Genomic DNA, 19,087 nt, shown 5'->3' on the forward strand with positions numbered 1-19,087 from the left:
TTTCTCACCAAAAACACATACTCAAAACAAGAAAACACAAAACACCATAACATCAAGTGCACTACCTTAAATTTACCCTTACCAAAAAGTCACACATTTTAAACAAAACTTTATACAGAACTTGGATTGTGAGTCATCACCCATGTAAAAAACTGATCAAAATAATGCACACACCAGATACATTTCCAACTTTTTATTGAATATTAAGGTAAATATTTCACATTAATACAGGCTACATAAAGTAGAGCCACTATACGACATGAAATTTACTCTCATTTTTAACCCTTTTTCAGTATGTAAACAATTATACAGGTATTTACCACTCTAAAAGGTCTGATTTCGTTCTTTAAGCAATCATCTAGGTCTTGGCCAAGTATAAATAGCGCACTGTCCTATTGAGCCCTGCCGACCAAGATCACTTATACGTGGGGCTTAAATGTCAAAATGGCTATACTACTCAGAATGTATCCTGTTGAACAGGCAATCGATTTGTTCATAGACAGTGGTAAACACGTTAAATCCACACTGGATTCTTTCTTTTTAGTTAGGCACATCAAGGGTGTCCATCTCAAATTTCTTAACTTGTTTAACATTTTTTGGGGGACACATCTAGGTTAATACCACGTCTCAGTAATTAGGTAATTATCTTGTTCTTTTTAACGTGTTTCTTGTTACTGCTCCTAGGCCTCTCGATCAGTTTAGTTGACATGATTCAGATGCACATTTCCCACATGTGGGGCCCAAGTGCCTGGCCATACCTGCAACAAAGATTCAAAGAATTAGATAGCAAAAGGGGCTGTAATTTTCTGTAACACTTTCAGGTGGGGTTCACTAAGAGCAATTACCTGCTGTGGGTCTGAATTCTCAGCAGTGTTGGGAACAACCTTTAGGATGGGATTCCAGGCAGGGTCAGAAGTGTGAAGACCATTGTACACAGGGCCTCCAGGACCCTCCGCCATCTGCGGGTGAGGAGGGATCATCGTGCCACCGTACATTGACATTGGCAGCCCCTACAGAGTCCAGAAAACCAAAAATTTGAGAGGAGATCTACAAATTCAAATTCCCCAATAACAAAACAAAAAAAACAAAAATTCAAACAAAAAAAAAAATATAACGACAGAAATTCTATTTTTGAAGAGTCACTGCACTGTACGTACCTTTGGAAAATCCATGAAACTGCACTGTACGTACCTTTGGAAAATCCATGAAGTTGGTGGGCAGAGGTTGGTGGAAAGTGTTAGAAGGAGCAACAATCCCAGTATCATCTCGTTCCATAGCCTGGTGCTGAGAGAAGGCTGATGACTCCTGCATCTGCTGGTGCATCACTGGCCCTCCCATCAGGGGCTGAGACCAGCCTGACATTGTCTCTGTGAAGAACAGAGACGTATTTATTTACTTCTAAACCCAACACTTCACATTTAGTGCAATGAGTTACATAAAAACAATTGTTACTGCATATGTAAATATGTTTATTTATTAAAATGTAGAACAATTTGTAAATGTTGACTACATCTCAGTCACAGACGCACCAGTGGCACTGCCCACTCCAAAAGACCAGATGCCACCCTGTCCAACCGGTGGGGTATAGCTGGTGGGCAGCATGGTGTGGTTGACTGAGCCAGTTTGTCGAATACGGGCCAGGCGCTCTGTACCAATTGGAGGGGGCACTTTACGATCCTGCTGGTTGGAGCTACTAGGTTTTGCCTGGATCAGAGCGGGAGTCACTGTAGATGTGCAAAGAGGTGAGGATGCCCCGGAAGACACGGAGGGCACTGGAGACTCACCTAAAATTAATGAGAAATGAAGGGAACATCAGAAAGAACACATGAGCAATAAAAAAAATTATGCTGTCCGTGGTGCATCTGCATCATAAATACTCGTTCACGTACAAGAGGTGGAGGCACTCCAGGGATGGGGAGAGAAGTGCTGGCGGCTGAAGGAGGGTGTGCCCACATTAGCAGGACCTGGTAGGAACACAGGGCTGGCAGATATGCTTGTGGTGAAGCTGGGGAGCGCAGTGGACGAGCACATAGAGTTGTCCATCGGGTGTATTCCTGTGATACAAGGTGAACATTAAAAAATTGACCCCAATCACAAAACAAAGAAGCAAGAACATCTGCAATAATGCATGTTATTTAAAGCAAGGGTGTCCAATCCTGCTCCTGAAGGGCCACGCTCCTACACAGTTTAGCTCCAACCCTAATTAAACACACCTGAACCAGCTAATCAAGGTCTTCAGCCCTAGAAATTTTTCAGACAGGTGTGATGAAGCAGGATGATGCACGAAGGTGGCACTCCAGGAGCAAGACATGACACCCTTGATGTAAAGACTGCACTCACCAATCGGACTGGAGACAATTCGCTGCGAGGAACAGCGATATCCAGGAGCTTTTGAGCCATCAGGAGGAGGTATGACATTTTCAATCTGCCCCATTCCACTTATGTATGCATTATTCGGGGCACTGTAGGGCTGCTCCGGATGGGTACGTGCAGGTAGATGGCAGGCACCCCAAACCTGGTTGTTGCCCACCTGGTTGCTGTCAAAGATGCTGCTAAAGTGACTGAAGATAGCCGCAGGGCCAAAGTTAGGGGGCAGTTGCGCTTTTCCACTGTGCAGGTGCATTTGAGAGCCATTTATCATGCCCATAGTGGAGGACATTGGAAGAGAGGGAGGGGGCATGCCTGTCTAAGCCAGGCTGGGCTGAGGTGGAGGCTGTTGCTGTTTGAGGAGTTCCTGGGAGGCTCCCGGAGGCACAAACACAGACTGCTGCTCCTGAAGGGACGCTTGAGTCATGGGGTAGTAGGCTGTTGGATGCTGCATGCGTGGAGACACACCGGGTACGTTGGGGGTGGCGTAATGAGGTAAGGCGCTGCTGGTATTAGTGACCGTGCTGCTGCAGGTCGGAGGTGGCAGGCGTGTGACAGGGTGAGATGAGCCTGGCTGTGATGAGGAAGAGGAACTGGGTTCTGTGCTGGAGGAAAAATGTGACTGAAGTGACTGCCGGCTCTCGGGCTGTACAGGCAGCATCGAGGGGCCACAGGGAGACGAGGTGAAGTGCAAGGGAGCAGAGGGGCTGGGACCATCACACTGAGCTCCTGCAGCAGGTGTGATGAGCTCTGTGACGGGCTTCTCTTTAGCAGGGGTGCTAAGACTGGCCGGCTCTGGTTTGGGGGGAGGGGGATGCTGTGTAGGTGGAGCAATGGGTGCAGATAGAGGTGGAGGGGTCGTAGGGGTTGTGGGACCACAGCTGATAAGAGACTGAGCAACTTGCGCCAAGGGAGCACTGCTGCCGGTAGAGACCACAGTAACTCCAGCCCCAGACTTGGGATCTGTCGAGAAAAGCTGCTTCCTGACAGAGGAAGGCGTGGGGGTGTTGGCAGGTGCGGTACTGTTGGGAGAAGTGGTAGAGGCAGTGGGAGTCGAGGTGCTGGACACGAAAGCAGCGGGATGCTCAGTGTGGGCCGGAGCAGAGCTGGCGGGACGTGGCACAGAATTACCGCTGTGTTTGGGTGAGCTGTTAGCACTACCAGGGCTCACAGGACGAACAGGGAAAGGACCCCAAGTGTTGGGAGAGGATGAGAAAGTGCCACCAAACTGCGCCATGGGTAACCGAGGGTGGCGGATCTGGTTCATAGTCTGGGCTGCTAGAAGGGCCAGCTGAGGATGAGCATAAGCAAGAGGTGGCAAAGAAACGAAGGGGGGCCTGACGCCCGGTGCCATACTCTTGCCCAACTTGCCAGCCTGCTGAGCTGCGAAGTTGGTGGATGACTGGAAAGACACACTGGAGGAGGGCACTACAGATGGCAGGCCTTTTGAACTGGCCGCAGTAGTGCTTGTGGCCCCAGTGGAGGTTGTGTAGGTGGAGCTGATTCTGGTGTTGGCGCCAGGCAGCCGGATGTGGTTACGAGGGATCAGGTCCTCAAGCTCTTTGGCTGGGTCCTGGATCAGCGCGTTGATCAGCTGCACCGCATGCCGTGTAGACTCCGTGCCACCTCTGCAAACCAAAAGAATAAACATAAGCAGGAAATTCCAGCAAGAAGAATCAGTCAGCTGCTAGAGTTCTTAAAACTCTTTGCATGACTTTTACCTGATTGTAATCATTCTCTCTCCATTTTTGTCCTTCTGTTTGTCCACGTCGATGTGTGCGCCTGTAACATCTTGGATGGCCGTAATGTTGCAGCCACCTCTACCCATAATCCGAGACACCACAGAGGCAGGGACAGAGAGCTTCTTAGATCTAAGGGAGAAATGACAAAGCTAGTTTTTTGCCCAAGCGAAACACCGCAACACAGTACGCCAGTGTTTGCAAGCACCTTTCAATTCTGTTACACGTTTTTAGTACATCTAGAGAGCTTATCCTTAAGTAAAAATACTCAGATCCTTAGACATGGCTTATGTCCTTGCTTCACTGTAAATGTTTTTTATCTTTTAGAATGGAACATTAAAAAAGTGCCCCTCACCTCCGAACCACCTCTTTCCAGCCCTCTTCTCTCTTCTGGCCCCTCTTTGGGCTAGTGAGATTCATCTTACTGTTGGGCGAGGTGACTGGCAGTGAAATGGTCTTGAACGAAGGGGGCAGGGAACTGTGGGTCAAGTCACTGTTAATCTCATGAGATCTGTTAATGTGAAAAAAAACAAACAGAAGTTTAATCATCTTCCTAAAAACATTTTACTTTTTTTTTTTTGTTGCAAAAATTTAAATGCAGTATCTTGTCAAATCACAAGTAAGATTATCTTTGCAATTTGTTATTTGCAGTTATTACATGTAGTGAAATGTGGCATATTTTACTACCACAGTTCAAGAAAATAAACTACTAGGTAAGATCTATTAAATACTGAGATAATGATGTGACATTTGGTGCAATCTGAATATCACAATGTAGTAGCAGCAAGCAGGAGTTCATCAAAACTTACTTCTGCTGTGGTTTGGAGATGGACACCATGACCTTCTCCTCAGAAGAGCCCAGCAGCGATGGCCCCTGTCTCTTCTCACTTACGACATACAGCTGGTTAGAGCACGCAAGGACCAAAGGGGCAGAAGAAGACAACGAAGAAGGCAGATCAGGGAGCTCATGACTCTTACTGCCACTGCTGCTCTCACTGTTGCAGTCAGTGCTATCTAGATTCGAGTCGCTGGTGCCACCCGGTTCCCCACCCCCTCGAGGTTCTCCATGGATCTTATTTTTGTCAGCTTTCTGCTGCGCCAACGCCACCTGTGAGTCTTGAAGAATTATCGGTTCACTAGGTGAATCCTTGGTCTTGTTCTTTTTGTTTTTGCGATTGGTGCTTGGTGTGGTGGCCACATTGGCTCGCTTTTTGCCGAACGTGTTAGCGAAAGTTGTGGAGGTGGCGGAGATACCGATGGTTGTGGTGGTGGTAGCACTTGGGGGCTCAATGGGAACCTCCACTTCTGAAAGTGGAAAAACAACAATGACAAAAGGTTAATGATGCATCAGAAACCAGAACAGGAATAGTTTACAGAAACAAAAAAAATTCTTTAGCCAAAAATAAATAATCAATTCACTCAAATATATTACAATTGAGCATAAGACCTTAATTTATATCAACCTTAATATGTTTCTACTCTAATTTATTGTTGAAGCATTGTCTGTAATATAAACTTGATTTCATAAGCAAATATTACACACATAACATAGCAGATATATTTAGCAAAATATAGAATTATTTCCCTCTCTAGAATGATTTTTTCTAGGGAACTAACAAGCTATGGACATTGAATGGCTTTACTGATGTAAATGTAATGTTACCCATATAAAAGTTTTATTGAGGTTTTTTTCTGTGGTTCGCTTGAACTGAGGCTGCTAAAACGATCGTTTAGCAACATTACAGAGTGCCAGAATGAAATATGTTGCTTAATAAAGTCTGACTTTTCATATTTTGTCAATTTTGAATCATATCAAAAGTAACAAATCACAAAGCTTACTACAATTATTGGATAGGAAATAATGTTCAGTAAAGTTTTGTTCATAAAATGTAATTTTGATTAAAAAAAAATAACTGAAGCTGAAGGTAGGCATTGTATATGAAATCTGGGTATAAACAGACAAGGTGTTCCTCACCTTCTGCAGAATCCTCCTTTTGATCCTGCATCTCACAGAAAACCTCTTTCACTTTAGCCTCTTCTTCCTCCAGCTTCCTCTTCTGCTCTTCCTTCTTTTTCTTGCGCTTCTCCTTTCTCTTCTCTCGCTTTGCAGCCAGAGCCTGCTTTTTGCTTTCTTCACGAGACTATGATAAAATTTGAGAAGAACTTGGTTCACCATGATGCATCATGCTGTTGTGGCTAATATAAAAATCCTCAAAAAGTTAGTTAGCTCAATAGTTAGACTAACTGGTCATCTGAAGATACAAACCTTCTCCAGATCAAGTTCTTTAAGTAGAATGCTGGCGTTCTTGTTGGCCTCAGCCGCCTGCTGATCTTTGGCTTTGACAATGGTCTCCATGCACTGATGACACTTCTTCAGCAGTTCCTGCAGAGAGAAAATGTAAACGTGAAGACTTCTGTCAAATCATGCAAATAGTCCTCTATGGGTATATAAGGCTGTATTTTTGTCTTTTATACCTTATCTGCAATAGTTGCAATGTATCTCATGCACTCAATGTCGGATCTGCACCACTTTTACATGACCACAAAAAACATAAACACCATTACATCACCCTAAAAAAGGACATATTATTCATTGCATTACAATTCTACAAAAAAACAACCATCATCCATCATCCATTTTTCTACAGCACAAGAGCAGCACAGCACCAATGACATTTAGACATAAGCCAAGATGCTCATCAATCCTATGGCCAGCATGACAAACTTCTCACCTTGCGGAACGCTGCCATGAGGGGGGTTATTTTGCGGTTGTCTGCTGCATCCACATCAGCTCCAGCCTGCACCAACAGCTGAACCACATCAAAGTGGCCACCGTTAGCAGCAAGCCACAAAGGGGTGTTCCCCTTCTTATTTCGCACATCAATGTGAGCCCCTCTACATTAACAGAGCAGAAACAGCAGTGTGAGATGCTACATTCTGGAGAGAGGAATCAACTGGTACTGTACACCACCAGTGTTACAAAGACAAACCTGCTAATGAGAAGCTCACAAAACTTGTAGTGACCCTTGTCTGCAGCAATGGTGAGGGCTGTGTCACGAGAGGAGGGAACCGGAGGGGCATTGACATCAGCCCCTTTATCCAACAGCACACGGCCCACTTCAGCATAACCGCCAGATGCTGCCTCCATGAAACGCTGCTAGGTTTAAAAAATTTTTGATTTGCTTTTGCAATTTAATAACAAAAGAACATGGTAATTCTGCTAAAACTCAACCACTCTAATTCAAAAAAAATTAAAAAATTTTTGATTTGCTTTTGCAATTTAATAACAAAAGAACATGAGAAGTGCATTTGTTATATAATAAAAAAAAACTTAAATGCATTTTTATACACTTTTTATGCATTTTTACACACTTTTATGCATTTTACACATATCGTGCAGCCCTACACAAGGACCACACTGCCCAATTAACAACACGTGGAAAGGTGAGCACAGACCTTAGCGCGGTGTTCCACGTTAGCCTTCCGGTCCAGAAGCAAGCTGACAACCTCTGCTCGGCCTTGGAAGCAGGCCAAGGTCAGTGCTGTGTTACGATTGGTCTCGATCTGTGCATTGATATCAGAGCCCATGTCTAACAACAGCTTCACCGCAGGCACGTGGCCGTTCATGGCTGCCAACATGAGCGGAGAAATACCCAGCTTACTGCCAGTCCTGAAAGAGAAATACATTTATACTGTTAAAACACACAGTGTCTTAACATAATTTTTTAAGACATCTGATCAAATCAATGGGAGCAGATGTACTGACCTAGAGTTGATCTCAGCACCAGCATTCAAAAGGATCTTGATGATGTTGACGTAGCCCCCAGAGGCCGCCAGGCTGAGCGGGGTGTAGTCAGAAACGTTACGGTGCTCCTTATTAGCCCCACGGAGCAACAACAGCTCCACCACCTGTTAATATGGAGATAAACTAATGTATTTTCAAGTCTTTGGTGCATTTTGGAAGGTTTAAAAGCTTATCTGGTGAAGAGGCAGAATTAACACTTATGGGGTACCTCTTGTCTACCACCCGAGCAGGCGAGGGACAGAGGTGTGTCTTTGGTCCTCTCAGACTGAGCTTCAATGTCCCCTCCCTTGTCCAGTAGGATCTCCACCACACCCACATGGCCCGCAGTGGCAGCTAGGATTAGGGGAGTAAACCCTGTGTGCAGACACATAGAGCGACACTCAACATCTCTGTAAATTTACTATACAGACAACTTCACGGAACAAATGTATGAGCCTCTTACCCTTCTTGTCCCGGTGCTCGATTTTAGCCCCACGTGCAATGAGAACTGAGACAAGTTCTTCATGGCCACCAGCGCAGGCCAGAGTCAGCGCCGTGTCATGATTGCTCTCAGTCTGAGGGGAAAATAGATGAAGATACTTAATTCGCTTAAAAATATGGATAAAACTGATGCATAAATGTATGATGTCTGCAAATGTTCCACAGCATTCATTTTGCTGCATGTGTTAAATGCAGAGAAGATGGTCTTACATGTGCGTCAATGTCCACTGAGGGGTACAGAGGGAGCATGGAGGATGGGGAGACTGTGTTGATGGGCGTCTGTGCGGAGGGCTGAGGGGAGGGCGAAGTTGTAGTGTTTACCACAGGCACTCTGTTGTTCACAGCTGCAAAGACAGAGTCAGACCAGTGATATTTTAGTATTATTTAATATTATAGTATTCATACATATTTTGAATCGCTTTTATTTTAATATTTTCAGTTTTCACTTTAGTAATTTTATGTGCTTTTGTCATTTTTTTTTGTTTCATATTTTTATTCAGATTTATTCTTATTTCAATTTTAGTCATTTTAGGCAACATTTCTAATTTTAAGCTTTCATCTAATATTTATATTTTATTACAGTTTCATTTCAATTACCCAAAATAATTTTTTATAGTTGTAGTTTATGTTAGCAAACAGAAGAGATTATAACTAATTTGGCTCAATCAGAAGTTTCCTTTCACCTGTACCTAATAAATACCAGGTGAAAAAAAGGTCAGAGCAGTTCTTCTTAAAGTGCTCATTCCCAAAGATTTTTAATTTACACAAGTCATAAATCATTATTAGCTATTGCTACTCAATAGCAGGTGATAATAGGGTGAGGGATATTCCTATTCTAGAGACCTTTAAATAGGAATATTTGGTTTGATTCGCCATATATTTGTACACATTTACACTCATTTGTGCAGTGAGAAAGACTATAAATTTTACATGTGTAGATATACACAACTTTTGGGAGCAGGCTAGCATAAATATTGTCCATCAGGCATACATTTTGGCATAATGTGTGCTAAAAGCCAAAAGACCAATCTAACTGCCAAAGGTAATGCAGTTATTCCATTTCTTATCATTAGTTGACATCCTGCAGTTGCAGTGAGCTCACCCGCCATGATGTCATCAAGCGTATCTGTGAGCGTCTGTGCGGGCGTGGCGACCATGAGTCCGTCGGGTGCCTGTGCGAGAAGCCCTGGCCCCAACCCCGTCAGCTGCTGACCCAGCAACACCCTCTGCAGGTCTGGGCTGCTCCTTCCTGGGTACTCGGCGTTACTGAAGTCTGTGGACTGCTGCGGCGTGAGAGGCTGGATGGGAACGAAGCTGGTCTGAAGAGGACTCTGGAGGACCAGGTTCTGAGGCGGTGGAGGTGGTGGCAGTTGTGTTGCCTCTCTGTACAGAATGGCGTCCACCTGTTGCAGCTTGGCACAGTCGATATTGTCTTCATCATCATCCTCCTCCTCATCTTCGTCCTCCTCATCATCCTCATTGGAAGGGGTGTGCCTGTGGTCCTCCTCTCTGCGATTTACCTCACACTCATTGTCAGAGCCCAGCTGTGTGGCTTGCAGGGGCAGGGGGGTGCCGGGCGTCTCCACCCCTGCCGCCTGGCCCAGCTCGTCCTTGAGCCCCTTGGTCTCCATGTATTCTTTGGTGAACTGCTGCTGCGTCTTCAGCTGCAACTGCCGCTCCACCTTCTGCAGCTCCTTCAAGATCTTCTTCTTCTTCTGCACCTGCTCTTCGCGACTCTTCTTTAGCTCCTCGATCTTGTCTTTGGTGAGCGGCTCACCCTGGATGAGCTCGAGTGACTGCAGCTGGGCCTTCTCAATGGCACTGATGCGCTGGCCCAGCTCATTCAGCTTGCCCTCCGTCTCCTCAACAATGCATTCCAGAGGCTGGTACGGGTGGAAGGGCGGCAGCAGGTCGGCGTCTAGGCCACCTGAGGCTACGGAGTTGTTCTGAAGAGAGCTCAGCCTCTGCTTGGACACACCTAAGAGAAAAACCAAACAAATGCTCAAACCCAACAACCCCACAATTCACGCATGGGTGCAACTCATCAACAGTGTATAGCCATTCTAGTCAACTGAATGTGTTTCTCTGCTGCCCAAGGCATTTCAATACTCAAAGGTATTACAAGCACTCGATGATGGTTTAAAGTGGGTAAGCCAATACATTAATAATTAAATTTTCAAGTGTAGCTTGATGCTAATTGTACTTCTAATTATATTTTAGAATGTAGCCTATTCTTGTAAGCATTATAGATAGTTTGTTTCTTAATTTGATGCTGTATTTTGAGCAGTGGATGATGTTAAATCCATTTAGAGAGACATATCCAAGGAAAAATACACTGTTGATTAGCGCCACCTAGCGTGCAGGCATGAATTAGCAGAAGGCGAACAATCGTTTCGTGTTCGGTGTGAAAGCACAGTTTGTCTGCGATTCGCATCGCTTTTTTGCATCGCACTCAGTGTGAAAAGGCCACAGAACTCTTGAACTCTTCATTTGTGAACTGACAGCAGAGAATTAATGATCCAACATCAGTTCATAAATGCTATGACATTCACACTGTCAGTCTAAATCTGATTTGTGTATCCAATTTGAAATTCAATCAGAGTGGTCAGACTGAAACAGATTTCCAGAAATTTGATTTGAATAAGATATCAAACCACATATAAATGTAGCTTGAAAGATTTGTAAAACCTTTTTTGCCATTCATGCTTGCTAAATATGATTGGATTCCCACGGGGTACGTACACAAATCATATTTGGACTGACAATCTGAACAAGGCTATAGTTGTCTTAACACATCTAGCTGATTAGAATACATTTACTAGACAAACAAACCTTTGCTTGTAACGGGTGGGGGCGTGGGGATGGTGGAGGGCACTCTGTCTGGCTCCTGGGGGGGCACCACCATAGCCAGGGCTTGGAATGGGACTCGAGGGGCCTGTATGTCAAGCAAAATTAATCTATGACAAGTGCAAATTATTATATTAAACATTCATGTTACATACATTTTGACCTTTCAAAGCATTAGGTAAATGTAACAGAGGGTAATTTGTAGTGAATGTTATATATTGTGTACGTTTCCGCTCACCTGAGAAGTGTCATGAGAGGGGGGTGTGAGCTGGGACAGGTCTGGGGCAGGGACTGACAGAATGTTGTTTGGGTAGTCTAGCAAGTAGGACACCACATTAGTGTGACCACCTTTAGCAGCTTCAATCAGCATCGTGGAGCCATCCTGTGAGCATAAGAGAAACTCTCATTAACACAGAGGACCGACCAGAGTTTGTGTGACCACATAACACCCGTTAGCATCTGGAGAGTGTTATTCTCAGGGAGGCTGGACCCCTCACCTTCAGTCTGTGGGTGGGGTCAGCACCATGGGCCAACAGCAGCTCCACCACAGCCAAGTGGCCCCCCGCACAAGCCAGAGAAACCACTGTGTGATCATTATTGGCTGTGGCTCTATTCACATTAGCACCTGCAGACATAAATGTAAAAAAGATTTTCAAAATTCAATGCAAAACAACAAACAACTAGAGAAGAAGCAGACAGAAAAAGTTACTCATTTAACCATTAATAAATACACTACCATTTAAAACTTTCAGGTCAGGAAGTTTAAGTACATAATACTTTTTTTCAGCAAGCACACATTAAATTGATCAAAAGTGGCAGTCAACAATTTAATGTTACAAAAGATTTTAATTTCAAATAATTGCTGTTCTTTTGAATTTATAAAATGCATCAATGTTTCCACAAAAATTTTAAGCAGCACAACTGTTTTTAACACCGATAAGAGATTTTTTGAGTACCACTGTGCTGTTTTGAGTTCACTGTGCTGATAGCAAAGACCCAAGACATAACAACTTACAAAAGCTGATGAAAAACTGAACATTTCAACTAACATTTATTGTTGATTTTATTGTTTGCTGCAGCCCTAATTTGGGACATTGCAACTTGCCTTTGCTGATGAGAAACTGCACAGTGCACAGGTGTCCCGCTCTGGCCGCTTTCATCAGTGGAGTCCTGCCCCCTTCTGATTCATGTTCCTGAGAAACAAAGACACCAGTAAGCTCCAAAAAGGCTTTAATTGCATAAAACACACACAAAAAAAAATAAGCCGGCTATAATAGTAAACCGGGATATCCACAAACCAGATCAGCCCCTGTTTGCAGCAGCACATCGGCCACATCTGTGTGTCCGTTCTCACAGGCGTATGTCAGAGCTGTGTCACCCGTGGCTGTTGTGGCGTGGACATTAGCCCCTGAACAGATAAAGAGTAGTGTGTGAACATGTTACAGTGTCATAGAAAGGAGAAATTTCAAGAATTACATCTGACGCAATGCTTCACCTGCAGCCAACAAGTATTTGACCAGCTCCAGATGCCCCTCCTGTGCAGCCTCCATGAGCGGGGTGGAGCAACCCAACTCAATGTCTGCCCCAGCTTTGATGAGGAAATCAGCCACCTCTAGGAAGCCTCCGCAACATGCCAGAGTCAACGCCGTCTCCTGCGTCTCCTCTGTCTGAGCGTTAATATTTGCACCTAAACCAGCAAATAAAAATTAAAAACAATCGTACAGTTTGTGAACAAGAATGAACTTACAAAGGAAAATTCGCAGAAATACAAAGATTGCAATGATAAAAATGTCCAATACATCCTCTCTCTTGTCTAAACAGATTTCAGTTTCGCATTACTGACTTAGGTTCTGTTTACAACCTGGTATTAAGATGTATTTTCAGTGATCCGGTCACAAGTGGCCAGTCGAGATGCATTAGCATTTAAACCTGGTCCTAACAATCATTTTAAATCAGTTTCCTGCAAACGCTTGTGTTCAGATTTTATCTAGTCCTATCCCTCATTTGCAAGTGGTAATGGAATCAAATGGAAAAGGTATAAATCGTAACAAAGATTTTAATCATAACCTGTGTGTTTTGGCACAAAATAGCAAAATTGGAAATGACTGTTTTGGTAAGATCTCAAAACACATCCCAACATGACTTCTGTGGCTGCTCAATTGCATTCGGCTGTATGACACATTTGGAAGTGTCTAAAAGTGGCCTTAAACATTTTATACCCCATTCACATGTGTATTAAACATTGGCTGCTTGTAATCGGATCAACAAAAATGCACCTTTATACCAGGTGTAAACGGGTCCTATGGGTGAAGTCTACAAAACTGAGGTGACCCCAGTACCTTGTGCCAAGAGCAGAGCTACCATCTCTTCATGGCCCTCACGAGCTGCCTCCATCAGTGGAGTGTAGCCCTCATCGTTCACCTCCTCCAGGTTGGCCCCCCTCTCGATCAGAAGCGCCGCCAGCTCCACATGGCCCCCGCAGGCAGCCAGCGTCAGAGGCGACTCAAATGAGTCAGCAGGCATGTTTACCTGCGCCCCGCTATCCAATAGCAGCCGTGCCACCTCCACATGCCCATCCTACACAAAACCACCACGAGAAAAACATCTCAAAAGACCTGCACACACATCAGAGGAAGAACCTACAGACTGTGTACATAGAAGATAGTATTACCATGCAGGCCTCCATGAGTGCAGTGTGCATCTCATCTGTCTTGTGCTCCTGGTCAGCTCCTGCTTCTAAGAGAAACCTGACCATGTCCAGATGCCCTAAAGATCAGACAGGATAGAGTTAATATCACCCCAAAATATACCAAACTGATTGATTTTATAATATACAATTTGGCATATATAGTTTCAATGACCATGTTTACATGCACATCATTGTCAAACTAAGTTCTTTATTTTGGTTAGGTCTTTATTAGTCTCAGACTCAGACATAATGCCCACGGCATATCGCACAAAAAATTGGAAACACTTCAGGAGTTTTGAAGTCGTCATTGGATTGGTTGAAATATACAAGATTTCCGGGAGACATTTGTGTGTCGAGTTCTTTAACATTCCTCCTGGAAACAGATGCTGTGATGCCAGAACCCCTCATGGAAGAAGAAAGCCATCATATGTTTACAGCTGTGACATTGAGCACATATCAGGATCAACTAATCCCTGGATTTTTAAAAGTATGTGAAATATTTGAAGTTCGACTTTAAATGGCAACTTGTAGATGCAATGAATTATTTTTTTAAATCTCACGTTATTGTTTTATTTCGATCAATTTATGATATCTTGATATTTTACATAGAAATATTCTATTCATAATAAATTACATTTACTTCCTTTTAATTTTGTAGGATACTATTAATACTAGTTATATTGAATAAATGTGTTCCCTGGTATATTGATATATGAACTGTTGTAGTCAAGAAAGCCTAATTCATAATGCTCCTCTAACTGTCCGGGTGCTGCACCTTTTTTCCAACAATATAATGTTATTAACAACCCTTTAGAAAATTGAATCCTTTTTGGATCCGCCTGATCTGTTCATTCATCTTTCTCCATGTTTCTTTGACAAATGCAGTGTCTCACGTGAGTTAACCACGCTTACTTATTTCCATGTTGCGGTATACACGTTGCGTTGACATTTTCTACCAATTGTTCAGCCGATGATATATACCAACATACCGCCCAACTCTACTAGCTATTTACTAAAATTTTGTAAAATACTCTTCTGTCTGTATTCAATATAGCCATATTCACACTTTATGCAGATACATATGAATGTACAATTACAGTGGATATTCTGACAAAGCTTTTTACAAGACCCTAAATTCAGATTAATACCACCATATGGCTACTGTCCTATTTGATTTCCAAAAACCTGAAGTTTTCTTAAAATTATTATGGCAAAATTGTACTTAGATAATCAGAATAATACCATATTTTGATTATTTTGTGTATGTAAACAGTCTATGATACAATGGGACGCACCTTTATAGCAGGCGAGTGTGAGCGCGCTCTCCTTAAACTCATTGGAGTGTGTGTTGATTCCAGCGCCGTACTCCAGGAGCACACGAGAGACCTCCACGTGGCCTGCACTGGCAGCCTCCATTAGCGGAGTGTGACCGTTCTCGTTGTGATCTTCAATGTTAGCACCCTCCTTCAGCAACACTTTTACTACATCCAGGAAGCCTCCTGCACACGCATATGTCAAGGCTGTGTTACCTGCAAGAAAGGGAAAGACAATAGATGAAGTTGTGTTTGCAAGGTTTGGCTTGCACTAGGGTGAAAATGTACTTTACTCTTTTTGGTCCATTTAAGTCCACTTTCATTTCATACTGTTGTTGTCATTTTATTCATTAAAAAAAAAAACTGGAATTGTACCCGTTGAGGACTGTGCGTTAACATCGGCTCCGTGCACTAGGAGCAGTTTGACGATGTCGAAACAACCACCTCCAGCAGCAACAATAAGCGTCATGACTCCTCCTATCACCCCTCCCTCCACCACATCATCAATCACCACCAACAACAACAACAACCAAAAAAAACATAAAAACATATTTTTTTTCCGCAAACAACCACAGTGCATACTTATACTAAAACTGAAAATTAAAGGTAAAGTGTGTAATTTCTTCACCAGTAACAGCACCATAAGCAACTGCAATCAAAAATGGGAGAATTGGTCAGGAAATAAGAATACTTCAGATACTGATGTTGCATTAAGAAACAAGATCCTTATCTAACTCATTAACAAACAAGTGTACACTTACTGCACATACATATACTAATAAATGTATGTGTGTATATATAAATAAACCTTACATTTGAGGTATTAAGGTATCAATATTAAGGATACTGGCCTTGATAATACACTAGTCAAGGAATATTTTTTGTATAGCACTTTTAACAATATACAGATTCAAAGCAGCTTTACAGAATAATGATAGTAATAATATTTTTATTTTTAATAGCATTAATGTTTGTAATATTTGAATATTTTGCCATAGTCACATTTAGCAGATAAGAGCTAGGTGATAATATAGCATATTTTGCCACAGTACAAGCAATCAATATTTGCTAAATAGTATATTAATTTACAAAAGTATACTGTATGCTAATAAAGTTGGATATATTATACATCTAACATTATATAGAGCGGTATGTGTTAATGAAATGTATTTAAAATTAAAATGTATTTTTTTTTCTAATTCAATTCAGTCTTTTATGTGGAGAAATTACACATAACATTTCAATTATTTATTTAATTTTAATTACTGAATTCACTTTTATTTATATTATTTATACATGTAACAAGCCATACACATCATCATCAGCTTCAGGATTGGAAGTGTGTTTGACTCTGTACACAGTACCTGTGCGAGCTCATAGTATCCAGCTGAGCAGGCCAGACACAGCAGGCTCTCGCCCTCCTCTGTGTGTTCGTTGACGCTGCGCCCCTCGTCTAGCAGCTTCCGCACTGCATTCACGTCGCCGTCCGAGCAGGCCTCAGCCAGACTACGGCTAAAAATAACCAGACTACTACAATTACTGCGACTGTGCAGGCGAAGCTAAGCTAACTACTCTAACTGAAGGCTCATGCTGGAGCAATAAGACTACCACAGCTGCTTGCGTTAAATGACAAAGATTACAAAATATCAAGTGTGCTTTAAACATTCAGACAATCTGTTATTAAAACACATATTTAACAGTGCTAAGCTTTTAGCCTTAATTAAGTAATTCTTGCTGGTTAAACATGAACGTTGCATCATAATGTGTGGACAGAGGAGGAGAAATCATGTGTGCGTGAGAAAAGATGCCTACTTGTCGGCCTGGCTGGCGTTGAGCGTGTTTTCTGCCCTCATGCGGGTGAGGGCGGCGGCAGCCTCATCCAGCGCGCAACTCACCGACGACGTCAAGCGGCGTAACACCTCTGGATCTGCAAAGGCTTTGCCATCGGCAGTGGAAAGTTTACCAATGCCTGTAGCATCCAGCCCCACACCAGCACCACACGCCATTCAGCAAGAACAAACGCATCCATGGTTAGTACAGGCCCAACACGCTCACACACACAGGAAATACAACGGCTAGTTAGCCATTTCACACCATGCAGTTTTAGTAATGTTTTAACTTCAAATTTCAAAGCTCCTACAGAGTTTAAGAATGGCATAACACACAATAAATGCTCAAAGATATGATGCTGACGGTAACCAATGAAGGAAAAATAGGCTGGTCATCAAATGACACGATTGCTTCTAGAGGCTGACCGATATTGCATTTTTTGTCATTATTCCAATAACTAAGGTGGGTGATAGTTTTTCAAACATATATACAGAATGTTAGTCTTTCTATAGCCTTGTATGTCTGTGATGGCATAGAGCCTACAGTAGTCCAGGTGCAAAAAAAAAAAACAACACAATCCCAATAATAACATGATATAAAGTACCTGGAATTTTTAAATTCCCAATAAAATGAGTGGCTTAAGTAGGCTCAAATGTGCCTGTAAGAGCAGGAAAGATTGCATTAAAGTGTCTGTATGCGTCAAGAGAGCTATGAGAAAATAAGAGACTAGTCAGTTTATATAAACTAGGGCAGGGTAATGGCAACTACCTTATTTGGAGTCAGTAAAAAAAAAAAATGTAAAGAAACTTAGATTTTTAAACTCATTACTCATTGAATTGATATCAGAAGTGAAGACATTTATCATTTCTTTTCATATCCATATACCTGCAATAATCCAAAAAAATAACAAACAAATCACACTAAATTTTACTCTGGGCAACTAAATAACGTCTAATAGAGTCTTAGATGTTGCTTGCAAGTGCATATGGTTTGTCCAATGTTACGGTGATGTCCGTGTTAAAATTTAGATTTTTATAATGTATTAGCATATGTTTGTAGCATAAAATGGGTACATTTTTGCACTGGTCTTAACAGAAACAGCAGACAGACTTATTGAAAAATATTTTTGCACTGGTCTTAACAGAAACAGCAGACAGACTAATTGAAAAATGCTAATTCATTCTTTGCCAGCAGGAGGTGCTTTCGGAACGGCAGAAATATAACTTTCCCGGTAACAGCAGAACACAAAGTGGCGCAGCACTAGTATTTATTTAATAAAATCATATCCTTTCAAAGTTTAATCGTCACATTAAGCCGTTTCTCAATTCTTGTCTCACTGTCCCCAAATTTAAAACCTCCTGAAATCATAAGTAAGACTTTCTTGCACAATTTAAGACTTTAAGGACCCACGGAAACCCTGGCCTACAATGGGGAAAATATTTATTTGATCCCCTGCTGATTTTGTAAGTTTGCCCACTTACAAAGAAATTAAGGGTCTGTCATTTTTATGGTAGGTTTCTTTTAACGTATAGAGACAGAATACCAACTAAAAAAATCCAGAAAAAACACATTATAAAAAGGTTAGAAACTGATTTGCATTTCACTGAGTGAAATAAGTATTTGATCCCCAAGCAAAACATATCTTAGTATGTTAGCCACTCTTTTATTGCCTAGGCGGTATGTTTCGGGTCATTGTCATATTCATTGTCAATTGTCGTGGGTCCATGACCCATCTTCAGTGTTCTGGCTGAGGGAAGGAGGTTCTTGTCCACAGTTTTACAGTACATGGCCCCGTCCATTTGCCCCTCAATGTGGTGAAGTTGTCCTGTACCCTTAGCAGAAAACAGCACCAAAGCATAATTTTTCCACCTCCATGCTTGACTGTAGGGATGGTGTTCTTGGGGTCATAGTCAGCATTTCTCTCCCTCCAAACACGGCAAGTCGAGTTAATGCCAAAGAGCTCAATTTTGGTCTCATCTGACCACAGCACTTTCTCCCAAGCCTTCTCTGAATAATT

At 42.5% G+C, this 19,087-nt stretch overlaps 1 protein-coding gene across 1 annotated transcript in view; it reads right to left on the reverse strand.

Annotated features, from left to right (window-relative positions):
• Nucleotides 1-178: 178 nt before the first annotated feature.
• Nucleotides 179-19,087, reverse strand: part of ankhd1 (ankyrin repeat and KH domain containing 1) — a 57,840-nt gene continuing 38,931 nt past the window's right edge. The window contains 34 exon segments of the mRNA XM_042710926.1: nt 179-758; nt 846-1,010; nt 1,192-1,367; nt 1,530-1,784; nt 1,890-2,054; nt 2,341-3,995; nt 4,089-4,238; nt 4,462-4,617; nt 4,916-5,411; nt 6,082-6,247; nt 6,373-6,489; nt 6,582-6,677; nt 6,839-7,001; nt 7,097-7,263; nt 7,334-7,342; nt 7,563-7,776; nt 7,873-8,015; nt 8,120-8,265; nt 8,354-8,465; nt 8,602-8,735; nt 9,494-10,369; nt 11,224-11,326; nt 11,477-11,620; nt 11,736-11,863; nt 12,344-12,431; nt 12,537-12,646; nt 12,734-12,925; nt 13,578-13,815; nt 13,910-14,004; nt 15,223-15,456; nt 15,616-15,726; nt 15,811-15,827; nt 16,600-16,752; nt 17,053-17,209. Of these exon segments, the coding sequence (XP_042566860.1) occupies nt 699-758; nt 846-1,010; nt 1,192-1,367; nt 1,530-1,784; nt 1,890-2,054; nt 2,341-3,995; nt 4,089-4,238; nt 4,462-4,617; nt 4,916-5,411; nt 6,082-6,247; nt 6,373-6,489; nt 6,582-6,677; nt 6,839-7,001; nt 7,097-7,263; nt 7,334-7,342; nt 7,563-7,776; nt 7,873-8,015; nt 8,120-8,265; nt 8,354-8,465; nt 8,602-8,735; nt 9,494-10,369; nt 11,224-11,326; nt 11,477-11,620; nt 11,736-11,863; nt 12,344-12,431; nt 12,537-12,646; nt 12,734-12,925; nt 13,578-13,815; nt 13,910-14,004; nt 15,223-15,456; nt 15,616-15,726; nt 15,811-15,827; nt 16,600-16,752; nt 17,053-17,209 (7,391 nt within the window). The 3' untranslated portion in view covers nt 179-698.

The sequence above is a fragment of the Cyprinus carpio genome, chromosome A21 (genome assembly GCF_018340385.1).
Source record: "Cyprinus carpio isolate SPL01 chromosome A21, ASM1834038v1, whole genome shotgun sequence".
Lineage (NCBI taxonomy): Eukaryota > Metazoa > Chordata > Actinopteri > Cypriniformes > Cyprinidae > Cyprinus > Cyprinus carpio.